A 14,877-nucleotide genomic window follows, 5' to 3' on the forward strand; every position below is an offset into this window, starting at 1 on the left:
TATTTATTCCTTGTTATTATTTTTCACTCTTCATTCTTGGGAAGTGCCCCGTAAGTAAGTAAGCATTTCACTGTTAGTCTACACCCGTTGTTTACGAAGCGTGTGACTAACATTTATTTGATTTGTCCTTGAGGTCAATTAGAAAGTACACTGAAAAAGAGAGCCAGGACAGACAGCTAGCCTGTTAACTGCGCTCTAAGACGTAGCCACGCATGTACACAAATACAGGGCTGGCACAATAATCGTATAGTCTCGTAACCAACAATTATGGACTGTAACCGCAAAGGTAAAGACACAATCCAGCTATTTCTGAACTTTTCCTGTTGGAAAAACAATGTCCCGTGTATAAATACAGTAATCTACACCCACTTAAAGGTGCACTATGCAGAAATCTCTCCGCCACTTCCTGGTTACTTTTTTTAGTAGTTCGCCTATTTTCAGTTTGCGACAAAACAAACAAGTATGGTGTAGAGAAACATTGTAGCATCTAAACCACTGTAAAATATATTTTCCATAACCAAATATATTGTATTGTCAGCTGTTTGAAGCTGGTGTACAAATCTGAAAGTAAAAGGAACTTAAGAACGGGAAACCGAAATAGCGCACACACAGAGCAGATTTATCACTTCTTAGACGTGCTTTCAGTGAGTGACCGATCTATAACTCACATTTCTATGTGAATTTGGTCGGGTCACTCAAAAAGTTACATATTGCAGCTTTAAGGGTAGATAAATGTTTTGAGCAAAATAGTGTTTTTAGACACAACTGCAAACTTCAAGGAGTAGGCCATTCAAGGAGTAGGCCATTCAAGGAGTAGGCCATTCAAGGAGTAGGCCATTCAAGGAGTAGGCCATTCAAGGAGTAGGCCATTCAAGGAGTAGGCCATTCAAGGAGTAGGCCATTCAAGGAGTTGGTCTGAAGGTGCCCTCTGATGACATGCCCCCCCCCCCTCCATGCTTACAGGAACAATAGAGAACAAAAGAGGAAAGGAACACCTCCCCACTTGTCCCATGTCATGAGGATACCTGGACCACCTATTGAGATGTGACTCACATCAGTGGTATCTTGGCTTGACAGGCTATTTCTGTCTGTCGCCTCCTGCTTGTGTGAACCATAATTTGACACTGGTACTGTATGTTCAACCCAAGGGTTCTTGTTGGCTTCCCCGGCGGCCAGCTTTGCCCTCTCTGCTTAGTCTGGCTATTTGCAAGGAGGATGAGCCGCCTTTACTTTGAATGTTGCGGCTGAAATAGTGTGTTTATTTAACACAACTTGTCCTTAGAGAACAAAACGTACCACAACAAGAAACCAAGAAGACAATTACTTAAGTAGCTAGCCTTTACCTAGCTCCGAGGTCACTTCTCCTGCCCTTTCTTGAGTGGCACGGTCGGTAGCCAATGGCAGAGCAATGCCAGAACCAACAACTTGTGGTCTAACTGTTACCATGACAGGTTCTGCCATGCTAACTACACCCCTTTCCAGGAGAACCCAGCCCCCTCCAGGTTGATGGAAATGGGAAGTGATTTATCCAGGGTGCCTGTAGCTCCCTAATCAGTGCTAATCTGATCCACCCAGGATTAGATCTGGCTAAGACATGTAAGATACTGCATTTTTATCCTGTGAGAGTGAACAGTTACTGAGGAACAGGAGGAGGAGATGGTGCACTGTTCCTCTGTCATCTTTATTGGACTTCACTTACTTTGGCCAATTTTAGGGGGCAGGATCGTCCGAGGACCCCAATCACCTCTTGTGCTGAGTGGGTAGTTTTCTGTGGGATCTCTCCTCCTCCACCTCAACCAGTAGGATCTGGTTTAGTTCTTGCTGTCCTTGTTAAAACTCCATCGTTCCTTCGGCGCGATTACGATCTGCTGTCCTCCCGATCTGGGTTTTATTCAACTTTTTAAATTCTATTTTGGTGGGATACTTAAGCCGAGATGCTGAACCAGAGCGCGGTGATGACCCTCACCGGGATCTGTGGGGCGTTGGTGGTCCTTGCCATGGGCTACTACGTCTACTGGTAAGTAATACTGTGAAGGAGGGGTTGGACCGGCAACTAACCAGGGCCATTCAGATGTTAGATATCTGGGCCAGTTCTGCCACTTCGGTGGGTGCCTGGCTCTTTGTTTGGTGAGCTTCAAGAGAAGTCCGCTCATAACCCATCTTTGACCCCCCCCCCCCCCCCCCCCCGGGGCCTCATTGGTATGGTCTACCTGTTTGGCAATTTACGACCCAAGCAGTTGTATCATATGGACTTTGAGAATGTTGTCCAGTGTTTACCAGCTGTGGACTAATGGTTCCTCACATCCTAATGTTGACCTTTCCTGGTCTTATAAAATCCGTTTTGCTGCGAACGTGGATGGAATCCAGACATTAAAACAGAATTTAGTAGGAAGTCAACTAAATGTATTAGAAAATTCATACGTTTTCCCAAGATTATCATAAGACATGAACAAAATGCGTCAGTGATCCGTATTTTCCTTCAACTTTCTGAAGAGGAATGCCCCTGTCTGTGTGTGCTTTTGTCTACCACTTTGTGTAGCAGTTAGCGATAAGGCTAATGTCATGAAAACATTTACATCAACATTTACATTTACGTCATTTAGCAGTCTTCTGGTAGATGGAAATGCTTTCACAAAAGCCTATGCCTACCCAGCAGAATGATATCATGATTATTTGCATAAATCCAGTGGCCATTTGTTTTGTGAACTCTGCAATCACATGAGCGCTACAGAAACATTGCTAACCAAACCATCCAATCTCTGGCTGGTACACAGTTGAATTAAAGGGTAACTACACCCAAAAATCTCAATTTCTTAGATTGGTCAAAATTTGATTTAAGCATTGTTGTGGGCATAGGAACATACAATTTAGTTGTTTTTCAAGGAGTGTTTAGTTTTTTTGTAGAGCGAAAACCTGAAACTGGGAGAGAAAACGGAAGAAAAAAAAAAACAAGATGGAGAAAACGTAATGCGGGAAAAACTAAAACCGATTTAAATATCTAGCTTTCGTAGACTAGATGGCTCCTATGGTCATACACAGCCATAACCCCCAGTGAACCTGCAGCCAGGTGATCAAGGACAGGCAGCAGTTATTCTCCTACGCAGCTTTAACCCAGTGTCTGTAATCCTTTCCCAGGCATGCGTGAGGTCACAGGTGGGCCTTGCCTTCCTTCTCAGGCTCCTGGGGCTGGGATGGAGCTCTGCTCATGCTGGTGGTTTACTTGAGTTGGATCCCACTGGTATTGCTTCCCATAGAGATGGCCTACTATGTGATGCTTTGAGGGCTGTAGTCCTGAGACCGTGATCACCAACCCTGGTCCTGGAGATGATCCTGTAACAAGGTGTGTTACAATGTGCCCTTTCAGTCCTGGTTGACTTGAAAGACAGACTGATGGAGAGAGTGAGAGAGCTAGAGGTAAAGAGAGAACCTGGAAGCTTAAGATGCAGAAAGATCATGTATAATACCCATAACCCAATGTGCTACATCTGGGTCTGTTACCATGGCAACTCTGTGACCATATGGTCCTCGTGGGGATGTCAAGGGGGGCGTATTCTTTCAGGTGATCCAATTGTTCATGATTTTTTTTTTTTTTCTGCTACTGTAAGTGCACAAATGCACACCGAAAGCATTTCCTTTCAATATTTATTGCAGTGAGCTGGAAAATACATTGATCCAGTGGTCACACATGAAGAGTGTGTGTGAGTGAGATCTTTACTTTCTCTTGCCTCAAAGCCCACAGCCTTGTCCTTTGATCTCAGTTGGAAGCTTTGACTACAAGGGTACACAGGCAGCTCTCATTCTGATACTCTGGTTAATGTCCTAAATGTAGGTGATTATTACTGAATTGGAATGCCTTCCTATTTTTCACCAGGTGGGACGTGGGGAGATTCCCCCCAATGGTGTCTATCCCAAAGTGGCTTCTCTTGCCTCTGTGTCTAGTCTGAGATGTTCAATAGGTGGGGGCAATATTCCAGTGCAGTTTTGCAATTTTACTAGGATTTTACTTGTTTGGCAACCTGGTCTTGTTTCTACTCCCAACCTCGCGCTTTCCCCCTGGTTTGACTGACAGTTTCTCACAGATGCCCAATATGAAATCCAACCCCTTAGACCTAGACCTGCCTGAGCCATCTGGACCTTAGATTCCAATGTGGAACACACACACAGTCCTAATGTTTGGACACCACTGTGCTAGACTCTTCCTGTAGGCCTGGATCTGAGATGATTGGGTAGTCCTAACCAATATGCCATTAACATGATGATGATTATTTTGTGTTTGTATTATTTTTCATTTCTATAGAGTTCTTCATAGAATCGCAAAGCGCCTCGAGCAAAAAAAACAAACAAGCAATACATCATGACAGGTCAACCAATAGAGGTGAAGTCTCTGAAAGCTGCATCCTCCGAAGATGGAGAGGGTCAGTTCATGGCTTGAGCAAATGATGGCACTACAGTGCCTTTAGAAAGTATTCACACCCCTTGACTTTTTCCACATTTTGTTGTTACAGCCTGTATTTAAAATTGATTAAATAGAGATTTTTTGGGGGGGGTCAGTGGCCTACACACAATACCTGATTTTTAAAGTCAAAGTGGAATTATGTTTTTCTATTCATTTTAACGTATTAAAAATATAACGCTGAAATGTCGTGAGTAAATAAGTATTCAAACCCTTTGTTATGGCATTCCTAAATAAGTTCAGGAGTAAAAAAAAATCTTAAGTCACACATTGCATGGACTCACTCTGTGTGCAATAATAGTGTTTAACATGATTTTTGAATGACTAACTCATATATGTACCCCACACATACAATTACCTGTAAGGTCCATCAGTCGAGCAGTGAATTTCAACCACAAAGACCAGGGAGATTTTCCAATGCCTCGCTAAGAAGGGCACCTATTGGTAGATTGGTAAAAAATAAAATAAACAGACATTGAATATCCCTTTGAGCATGGTGAAGTTATTAATTACACTTTGGATGGTGTATCAATACACCAAGCCACTACAAAGATACAGGCGTCCTTCCTAACTCAGTTGCCGGAGAGGAAGGAAACCGCTCAGGGATTTCACCATGAGGGCAATGGTGACTTTAAAACAGTTACAGAGTTTAATGGCTGGGATAGGAGGAAACTGAGGATGGATCAACAACATTGTAGTTACTCAACTATAGTAACCTAATTGACAAAGTGAAAAGAAGGAAGCCTGTACAGAATAAAAATATTCCAAAACATGCATCCTTTTTGCAATAAGGCACTAAAGTCTCACAGCTGTAATCGCTGCCAAAGGTGATTCTAACATGTGTTGACTCATGGGGTTGAATACTTCTCTAATCAAGATATATTCGTGTTTTTCATACATTTTTTAATACTTTTTTTTTTTTACTTTTATTTTTATTTTTACAAATGTTATAATTTTGTGTAGATAATTGACGAAAAATTACAATTAAATCAATTTTAATCCCACTTTGTAACACAATATAATGTGGAAAAAGTCAAGGGGTGTGAATGCTTTCTGATGGCACTGTATCTATACCAGTACCAAGATTCCTCCTAGTGCAAACGACAAGCTGGCTACTGATGTGAATGTAATTAATTAATTAATTATGGAGAATTTGAAGTATTTAGGAATACTATCACTGAAGTAGCCAATCCACTAAGGCTAGTGAGTGACTAGTCCACATACTCCAATGTGAGCTGTTCACTAAGGAGTATTTGAACTAGGCATTTGAATTTTAAACCCCTATTTACTGTTGGGTTATCTAAACTGCCATGGTTTAAATAACGAGCAGATACTTCTGGAAAGAGCAGACATACTACTAGTATGACATACATTCTACTGTGAATTCCACTGTGCATTCTACTGTGTCTAGGCCTATCCCTGTGATCTAAGCTAAGCCATTTGTGAGGGTAACACTTAAGTCCCCTCCAGACCTTTGTAAGCCAGAAGAGAATGAGCCCTGGTTGTTTGAACTTGTTTACAGGCCACAGCCTAGGTTGAAATACCACCATGACCTGCTGTGTGACAAATATCAACATGGAGCTGATGTTCAATACACCTGCGACCTTCTCAGAGCTGTGAGACACTTATTTGCACTGAGGACGTAACAGTGTTTGTGATCTAGAGACTCTGGGGTCGTTCCATGTCGTTTCAGCTAGCCATGACACACCCACCATCTCAGTTAGTTCGGAAATAATTTCTGTAGTTAGAAGTCTGATTGGCTGAAGCCAGGAGATGATGATGATGATGATATCGTCTCTCAGGGAAGGGGAGCGAGACTACGCAGCGCCAGCCAGGTCCTATATTTATTGGATATTATATGAATCTTAGAAATTATAATGGCCAATTTGGGTGCAATCAGTTAGCTTAATTTTTATTTTACCTTTATTTAACTAGGCAAGTCAGTTAAGAACAAATTCTTATTTACGATGACGGCCTACACCGGCCAAACCCGGACGATGCTGGGCCAATTGTGCGCCACCCTATGGGACTCCCAATCACGGCCGGTTGTGATACAGCCTGGAATCCAACCAGAGGGTCTGTAGTGACACCTCAAGCACTGAGATGCAGTGCCTTAGACCACTGCGCCACTCTGAGATCAAATTATATTTTAACAAAATAATGTTGGAGGAATGCTCATATTTTTTGTTTCTAACAGAAACTATTTCAGAGCGATCTGAGATGGTGGGTGTCGAAGTCCTCTTTCTTGTGCGTTATGAGGTGGAATGACCCTCTGCTATTTCTGCCACCCTGTCAAATGATTTTACACACACACAGACATATCGTCACACAATCTCTGTTTCTCTTCCTCCCCCTCTGGCTAGCTGGTGTTTAGTCCCGAACAATGGAGACATGGTTGTCCTGTCCTGTGAGGGAACAAAACACTGATACTCACTGAAACACACCCTTACAGCACATTCTCTCCCCTATGAGATGAGAGCACGCAGGCTCCAGGCATTGTCTGGTCCTATAGTCCAAACCAGAGCTTAAACACCTCAGAGAACAGGAAGGAAAGATGAAAGAGATGGATGGATGGATGGATGGAGAGGTAATGGAAAGTTGAATGAGAGATTAGAGGGATGAAGAGGAGGATGAGTAGGGGTTAAGGAGTTAGTCGGATGGAGGGATGTATTAGAATGAAAAGGAGAGGTGGAGTGTGCGGAGGGAGCTCTTGGTATTCAGGGTTGATCCTGCCCGCAGTGCATGTAGCCTGGTCTGTTTCTGCTCTCAGCTGCATAATGGAAGTGTCATGCAAAACAATGTTTGTCTTGGCAATGACAAGCGGGTAGGCTAAAGCACAAACCGATCTGGGACCATGTGTTTGAAGGTCACAGTGGACTGGAGGGCTGTGACTCAGAGCTCTGTGTCAGTGATCGTAGGTCTACATCACAAAGACTGAGAGTCACTGTACTCACACACACACACACACACACACTGAAACACATGCTTTTGCTGTGACACACAAATGTAATCCTCCTTGTCTGTCAAACACTCGTTCAGTCTGTGACTGACCTATACTCATACTCTTTGGTGACACACACACACACAGACACACACACACACACACACACAGACACACACACACACACACACAGACACACACACACACACACACACACAGACACACACACACAGACACAGACACACACACACACACACACACAGACACACACACACACACACAGAGACACACACACACACACAGAGACACACAGACACACACACACACACACACACACACAGACAGACACACACACACACACACACACACACACAGACAGAGACACACACACACACACACACACAGAGAGACACACAGACACACACACACAGAGACACACACACACACACACACACACACACACACACAGTATAGCTCACTCACATGCTCTGCCAGACAGATTTAGAGGGAAACTGTATGTTTCCCCTCTGGTGTCTGATAGCTTCCAGTTCAGTAGGTTCTGGTTGGTAATGAGGTTGGCTAAACCAGCTTCCTCATCACCACTTCCTGTTGTGCAACCGTACAGTATGGTTTACAGTAGGCTTACTGTCTCCTGACCTTTTTGCCTTTATATTGACCACCTCTCTCTGTGTCTCAGGTCTGTAATATTGAGTGAAGGGCCGTGCAAGAGGGGCTTATAAAGACAACCCACATTGCTTGGTAAGAATGAAACTTTGATTGATGTCTTCTCGAATCACTCTCAGAACCAACTACACACATCCTCCTCCCTTTGAAATTGATTTCTTTATTCTTCTCTCTGAGCAACCTCCTCTCTAAAGTAATGTAACCACATCTAAAGTAATGTAATGTAACCACATGTAATGTAACCACATGTAATGTAACCACATGTAATGTAGTGTCACCACGTGTAACGTAGTGTCACCACGTGTAATGTAGTGTCACCACGTGTATTGTAGTGTCACCACGTGTAATGTAGTGTCACCACGTGTAATGTAATGTAACCACGTGTAATGTAATGTAACCACGTGTAATGTAATGTAACCACATGTAATGTAGTGTCACCACATGTAATGTAGTGTCACCACGTGTAATGTAATGTAACCACGTGTAATGTAGTGTCACCACGTGTAATGTAGTGTCACCACGTGTAATGTAGTGTCACCACGTGTAATGTAATGTCACCACGTGTAATGTAATGTCACCACGTGTAATGTAATGTAACCACGTGTAATGTAATGTAACCACATGTAATGTAGTGTCACCACATGTAATGTAATGTCACCACGTGTAATGTAGTGTCACCACGTGTAATGTAGTGTCACCACATGTAATGTAATGTAACCACGTGTAATGTAATGTCACCACATGTAATGTAGTGTCACCACATGTAATGTAGTGTCACCACATGTAATGTAACGTAACGTAACCACATGTAATGGAACGTAACCACATCTAATGTAATTTAACCACATCTAATGTAATGTCACCACGTGTAATGTAGTGTCACCACGTGTAATGTAGTGTCACCACATGTAATGTAGCAACCTGTGCTTTGTTTCTCCTTTTACCAATTTCTCCTCTTCTGTTCTTTTAATTTCGCCTTTCTTTCTCAATCACACCTTTTATCTTACCTACTTTCTCCTCCCTGCCTCTCTCCTATCCCTCCTACACTCCTCTCTCCTCCCCCTCCTTCCTCCTGCACTCCTCCCCCTCCTTCCTCCTGCACCCCCCTCTCCTTCCTCCTACACTCCTCTCTCCTCCCCCAGGTTGTCGTAGTGTGTAGAGCAGTATCAGCAGCAGCCATGGGTCTGGTAGCCTACCTGAAGACCCAGTTTGTTCTGCAGCTACTCCTGGGCTTTGTGTTCGTGGTGAGCGGCCTCCTCATCAACTTCATCCAGCTGTTGACCTGCGTCCTGTGGCCCATTGACAAGCAGCTGTACCGCAGGATCAACACCAGGCTCTCCTATTCCCTCTGGAGCCGTGAGTCACCACACTGCAATTGTCCTGTGTGTGTGTGAGATCCTGGAGTTTGTGTGTGGGTGCGTGCGTGCATGTGTTTGACTAGGTATTTGTGAGATCCTGTCTGACGTCGTTAGTACGTAATGCGTTTTGTGTGCATGATGAAGTATTTTTGTTACACCTCAAAAGGAGACCTTGTAACCAAATGGCTCTTGTGATTCGGCATTGATAGTTGTGACTCAGGTGACTAGTGGAGTCGCTCATTTCTATTTATGGCCATGAAGTTGTTTGTATGAGACTGTGTAATAGACAGCAAGTTATGGCCTGATGTTGATGGTGTAGATTTTGTGGTGACCGAGTTGATACTCTTGATGAAGTCGACACTGAATATGCTCCCAATTAGCACCTTTTTATGGATAACATTTCGATCCAACAAGGATCTTGGTGACTGTGTTGACCCTGTTGTCCTGCACAGAGCTGGTGATGCTGCTAGAGTGGATGTGACTGTGTTGACCCTGTTGTCCTGCACAGAGCTGGTGATGCTGCTAGAGTGGATGTGACTGTGTTGACCCTGTTGTCCTGCACAGAGCTGGTGATGCTGCTAGAGTGGATGTGACTGTGTTGACCCTGTTGTCCTGCACAGAGCTGGTGATGCTGCTAGAGTGGTGGTCAGGAACAGAATGCACCCTCTACACAGACCAGGCCACGGTGGACAAGTTCGGCAAGGAGCACGTCATCATCATCCTCAACCACAACTATGAGATTGACTTCCTGTGCGGCTGGACCATCTGTGAGAGATACCGAGTCCTAGGGGTCAGTATGTACTCTAACCCTCACTGGCTCGCTCCAACTCTCTCTCACTGTACAGGGGGACCTGGTCTCTGCCTTGATCTGAAAGAAGTATTGTTTGTTGTTTATTGGCCATATTGTTTGACCTGTCCTGTTTATTGGCCATATTGTTTGACTTGTCCTGTGTTTTCGCCATATTGTTTGACCTGTCCTGTGTTTTCGCCATATTGTTTGACCTGTCCTGTGTTTTCGCCATATTGTTTGACCTGTCCTGTGTTTTCAGTCCAGATAAACTGGACAGTAGGTGAGGGAGCCACTGTAGACCTTAGAGGTGGACCAGCGCTCTTTACATCTCTCCCTTTTATCTGACCTGACGATCCATGTTTATTTACCCAGAGTTCCAAAGTGCTGGCCAAACACGAGCTGCTGAAGGTGCCTCTGATTGGCTGGACCTGGTACTTCCTGGAGATCGTGTTCTGTAAGAGGAAGTGGGAGGAGGACAGAGAGACCGTGTTCAGAGGGCTAGAAAGACTCAAAGACTACCCTGAGTTTATGTGGGTGAGTATGACTCCTTAGCTATAGGCCTACATTGCTCTATCCTGGCCTAGATTACTCTAATTCTTGTTTTTCTGCCGGCTCTTAACAGCCATTTGAAACATTGAAAGTAGAGTACATTCGGCCCAGACAGCTCGTACAGCGAATCTACACACAGGACTGATCCTTGAGCTCCTGGCTTCAGTCTGCTATAACAAGTCTTTGGACTAGGTCCAGGAGTTTAGTCTTGTCCAAATCAGGTCTGGTTAGTGTATCTCTGGTGCTATTCAACTCGCCGAGACGCCACAGTGTTATAGAGGTCAGTGTGATTCTGGCCTGGTTCCTAATGGCCCTCTTTAGAGATGTTTAGACGCATGCTGTCTCTCAGGCTGCAAGTTTCCACTTCTGCCGCTCGTGAACGGTTACCGGAAACTACCAGAGAGCTTAGGCTAATGAAGTTGTCTGATCTGATTTAAGCGACACCTAGAAAACCCCCACCAACTCAGCTCTGACACGGGGACAGGTCACCTCTGACACCGGGATTTTAAGAATTTTAGTAATTTAGCAGACACTCTTATCCAGAGCGACTTACAGTAGTGAGTGGATACATTTTGGTACTTTTTTCCCGTTATGGTCCCCCGTGGGAATTGAACCCACAACCTTGGCGTTGCAAGCGCCATACTCTACCAACTGAGCCACATGGGACCAGGTCAGCAGATGAGTCCTTGGGTCTGTTAATGCTGTGCCCCCTCTAAATGGAAGTCCTTGGGTCTGTTAACGCTGTGCCCCCTCTAAATGGAAGTCCTTGGGTCTGTTAACGCTGTGCCCCCTCTAAATGGAAGTCCTTGGGTCTGTTAACGCTGTGCCCCCTCTAAATGGAAGTCCTTGGGTCTGTTAACGCTGTGCCCCCTCTAAATGGAAGTCCTTGGGTCTGTTAACGCTGTGCCCCCTCTAAATGGAAGTCCTTGGGTCTGTTAACGCTGTGCCCCCTCTAAATGGAAGTCCTTGGGTCTGTTAACGCTGTGCCCCCTCTAAATGGAAGTCCTTGGGTCTGTTAACGCTGTGCCCCCTCTAAATGGAAGTCCTTGGGTCTGTTAACGCTGTGCCCCCTCTAAATGGAAGTCCTTGGGTCTGTTAACGCTGTGCCCCCTCTAAATGGAAGTCCTTGGGTCTGTTAACGCTGTGCCCCCTCTAAATGGAAGTCCTTGGGGCTGTTAACGCTGTGCCCCCTCTAAATGGAAGTCCTTGGGTCTGTTAACGCTGTGCCCCCTCTAAATGGAAGTCCTTGGGTCTGTTAACGCTGTGCCCCCTCTAAATGGAAGTCCTTGGGGCTGTTAACGCTGTGCCCCCTCTAAATGGAAGTCCTTGGGTCTGTTAACGCTGTGCCCCCTCTAAATGGAAGTCCTTGGGTCTGTTAATGCTGTGCCCCCTCTAAATGGAAGTCCTTGGGTCTGTTAACGCTGTGCCCCCTCTAAATGGAAGTCCTTGGGTCTGTTAACGCTGTGCCCCCTCTAAATGGAAGTCCTTGGGGCTGTTAACGCTGTGCCCCCTCTAAATGGAAGTCCTTGGGTCTGTTAACGCTGTGCCCCCTCTAAATGGAAGTCCTTGGGTCTGTTAACGCTGTGCCCCCTCTAAATGGAAGTCCTTGGGTCTGTTAACGCTGTGCCCCCTCTAAATGGAAGTCCTTGGGGCTGTTAACGCTGTGCCCCCTCTAAATGGAAGTCCTTGGGTCTGTTAACGCTGTGCCCCCTCTAAATGGATGTCCTTGGGTCTGTTAACGCTGTGCCCCCTCTAAATGGAAGTCCTTGGGTCTGTTAATGCTGTGCCCCCTCTAAATGGAAGTCCTTGAGATAAGATGAGGACATTATTTAGAGTGGAGTTTCCTGGAGGTGCACTTGTAACTCAACCTGGCCCTGTTGGGGAGTTTGATAGGAGCAGAGATGAGAAGAGGTCACCTCAACTGGAGTGTTTTCTTAACCTGTTTGTGTCTTGTCTGTATTTTTAACTTTGTTGTTTGTCTTGGTGTGTTTCTTTAAGCTCAATGTGTTGACTCTCTCTCTCTCTCTCCGTAGTTCCTGCTGTACTGTGAAGGCACCCGCTTCACAGAGAAGAAGCACCAGATCAGTATGGAGGTGGCAGAGAGTAAAGGCCTGCCCAAGCTCAAATACCACCTGCTGCCCAGAACCAAAGGCTTCACCACCGCACTCAAATGCCTCAAGGGCACAGGTGGAGCATGCATTCACGCACACACACCAGGGTTCTCCCCAAAGAATGGAAGACGGGCGCTGCGCCACCTTGTGGACTGGCTGAGCCACTATGTACATTTTAGTTTTTTAGTTAATTTTTTTAAGGCCAGGCACCACACCCTAATAGCTTTTTATTTTGCTCTAGATTGCAGAAAATGGCATTTACAGGCGTTCAAAAACGCCATACCACCTTCTTTTTTTTAAATCCAGGGCAGCAGGCTACACACACTGATTTTCTGTTCTTGCTATAATAATATAATAATATGCCATTTAGCAGATGCTTTTATCCAAAGCAACTTACAGTCATGTGTGCATACATTTTTACGTATGGGTGGTCCCGGGGATCGAACCCACTACCCTGGCGTTACAAGCGCCATGCTCTACCAATTGAGCTACAGCTCTGTTTATCTTCTGTTTTCAGTGTCTGCTGTGTATGATGTCACACTGAACTTCAAAGACCACCAAGTCCCCACTCTGCTGGGCATCATCAACGGCAAGAAATACATGGCAGATATGAGAATCAGGTGGGTATGGACCAACAGATATGACCCTGTGATTAATACTGGAGCTGTTTCAGATGGAAGCCCATGATGTTATCTTAGCCCGTTGGCACTGTTCCAAGCACGTTGGATTTTTTATAGTAAGAGAAACGATGGACGGCTCAACTCAGCTGGAGTCTTGCATAACACTCCTTTGTGTTGCTGGGGTAGTCATGTCCTGTCCTAACCAGCACACATGGGTAAAGAGAGGCTGAAAGAGGGGAGAGAGGGTTTAGAGAGGGCAGCGAGGTCACAGAAAAGCTGCGGTGAAAGGCCTCACTCTGTGACTCCCTGAGACGATCATTAAATACCAGAGTTAGTGTCAGGCCTCTGTAAAAACATCAGCTACACTGTAAGATTACAGAGAGCCATCAACTCTTACAGGGAGGAGACTAAACTGTGAGATTACAGAGAGCCAATTGCAGGGGTTAAATTTCTCCGTCACTGCAACGGATTTCCATCATATGGATTCTGGAGAGGTCGTTTTTGAGATGAGGACGGCTCCCCTGCATGAATGAGCCCTGTGTGAGGCTAAACGGGGAGAGTAGCCTGGTGTGGCAAAAACAGATGCTTGTTTAATGGCCCAGTCCTACTTTTACTGTATGAGGAACCCCCATCTGAACCTTGAGTGAGTTTGCCCCCTGGTGGTGAGATGTTGCTATAGCCGACCCTCATTCTCCTGCATTCTGTTGCCATAGTAGACTCCCCCTGCTATCTCCTGCATTGTTGACTGCCTGTCTCCTCTGCTCCGGCCTGCAGGCGGTTCCCTGTAGAGGAGATCCCAGAAGATGAGAAGGAGTGTGCCAACTGGCTTCATAAACTCTACCAGGAGAAGGTAAGGCTCTTTTAGTGCTTGAGGTTTAACTGAATAGTGTTAAATGTAGAGACATTTTCTTTCCTGTAGAAGTCAGACATATAAACTCATATATCAGATGAGTTACACTGACGCCTACCTTTTTTAATTTTGAAGTAACAACACAATGTTTTACCAGGTTTGGTAGTAGCCACCTACTGTAGCTTGATATTGTCTCTCTCTCTCCAGGATGCTCTGCAGGAGCACTACCATAAAGAGGGCACTTTCCCGGGTCCCACCATCACCCCTCCTCGTCGGTTGTGGACGCTAGTCAACTTCCTGTTCTGGGCGACCCTGCTGCTCTCGCCCCTCATTAACTTCGCCTGCGGGGTGGTGGTCAGCGGCTCCCCCCTCCTCATCCTTGGCTTCAGCCTCTTCCTCATCGTAGGTGAGGAGAGGGTACACAACAGCCTCAAGCACTTTCCTCTCCACTGTTACCTTGATCCAATAACAATGAGCTTTATACAGTAGCTAACTCCAACACATATGTGAACGTAACGTAA

General features: G+C 45.3%; 1 protein-coding gene across 5 annotated transcripts in view; it reads left to right on the plus strand.

The window, feature by feature from the left end:
• The window catches only part of LOC311129732 (1-acyl-sn-glycerol-3-phosphate acyltransferase gamma-like), a 31,490-nt gene that overhangs the window by 10,953 nt on the left and 5,660 nt on the right, over positions 1-14,877 (plus strand). For 3 of the 5 annotated variants that reach the window (XR_014613303.1, XR_014613304.1, XM_084162147.1), the window contains exons 2-9: positions 8,092-8,153; positions 9,221-9,434; positions 10,057-10,226; positions 10,599-10,760; positions 12,809-12,962; positions 13,404-13,506; positions 14,281-14,356; positions 14,564-14,762. Coding sequence is in view for 3 of the 5 variants with exons in the window: in XM_084162147.1 (XP_084018273.1) it covers positions 9,257-9,434; positions 10,057-10,226; positions 10,599-10,760; positions 12,809-12,962; positions 13,404-13,506; positions 14,281-14,356; positions 14,564-14,762 (1,042 nt within the window). In the remaining 2 variants the exon portion in view is untranslated. Of the gene's footprint in view, positions 1-4,332; positions 4,416-8,091; positions 8,154-9,220; positions 9,435-10,056; positions 10,227-10,598; positions 10,761-12,808; positions 12,963-13,403; positions 13,507-14,280; positions 14,357-14,563; positions 14,763-14,877 lie in introns of those variants that run through there. The other 2 variants (XM_084162148.1, XM_084162149.1) reach the window with 2 other exon arrangements.

This window comes from Coregonus lavaretus, assembly GCF_964263955.1.
Source record: "Coregonus lavaretus genome assembly, chromosome: 5".
NCBI classification, from domain to species: Eukaryota; Metazoa; Chordata; class Actinopteri; order Salmoniformes; family Salmonidae; genus Coregonus; species Coregonus lavaretus.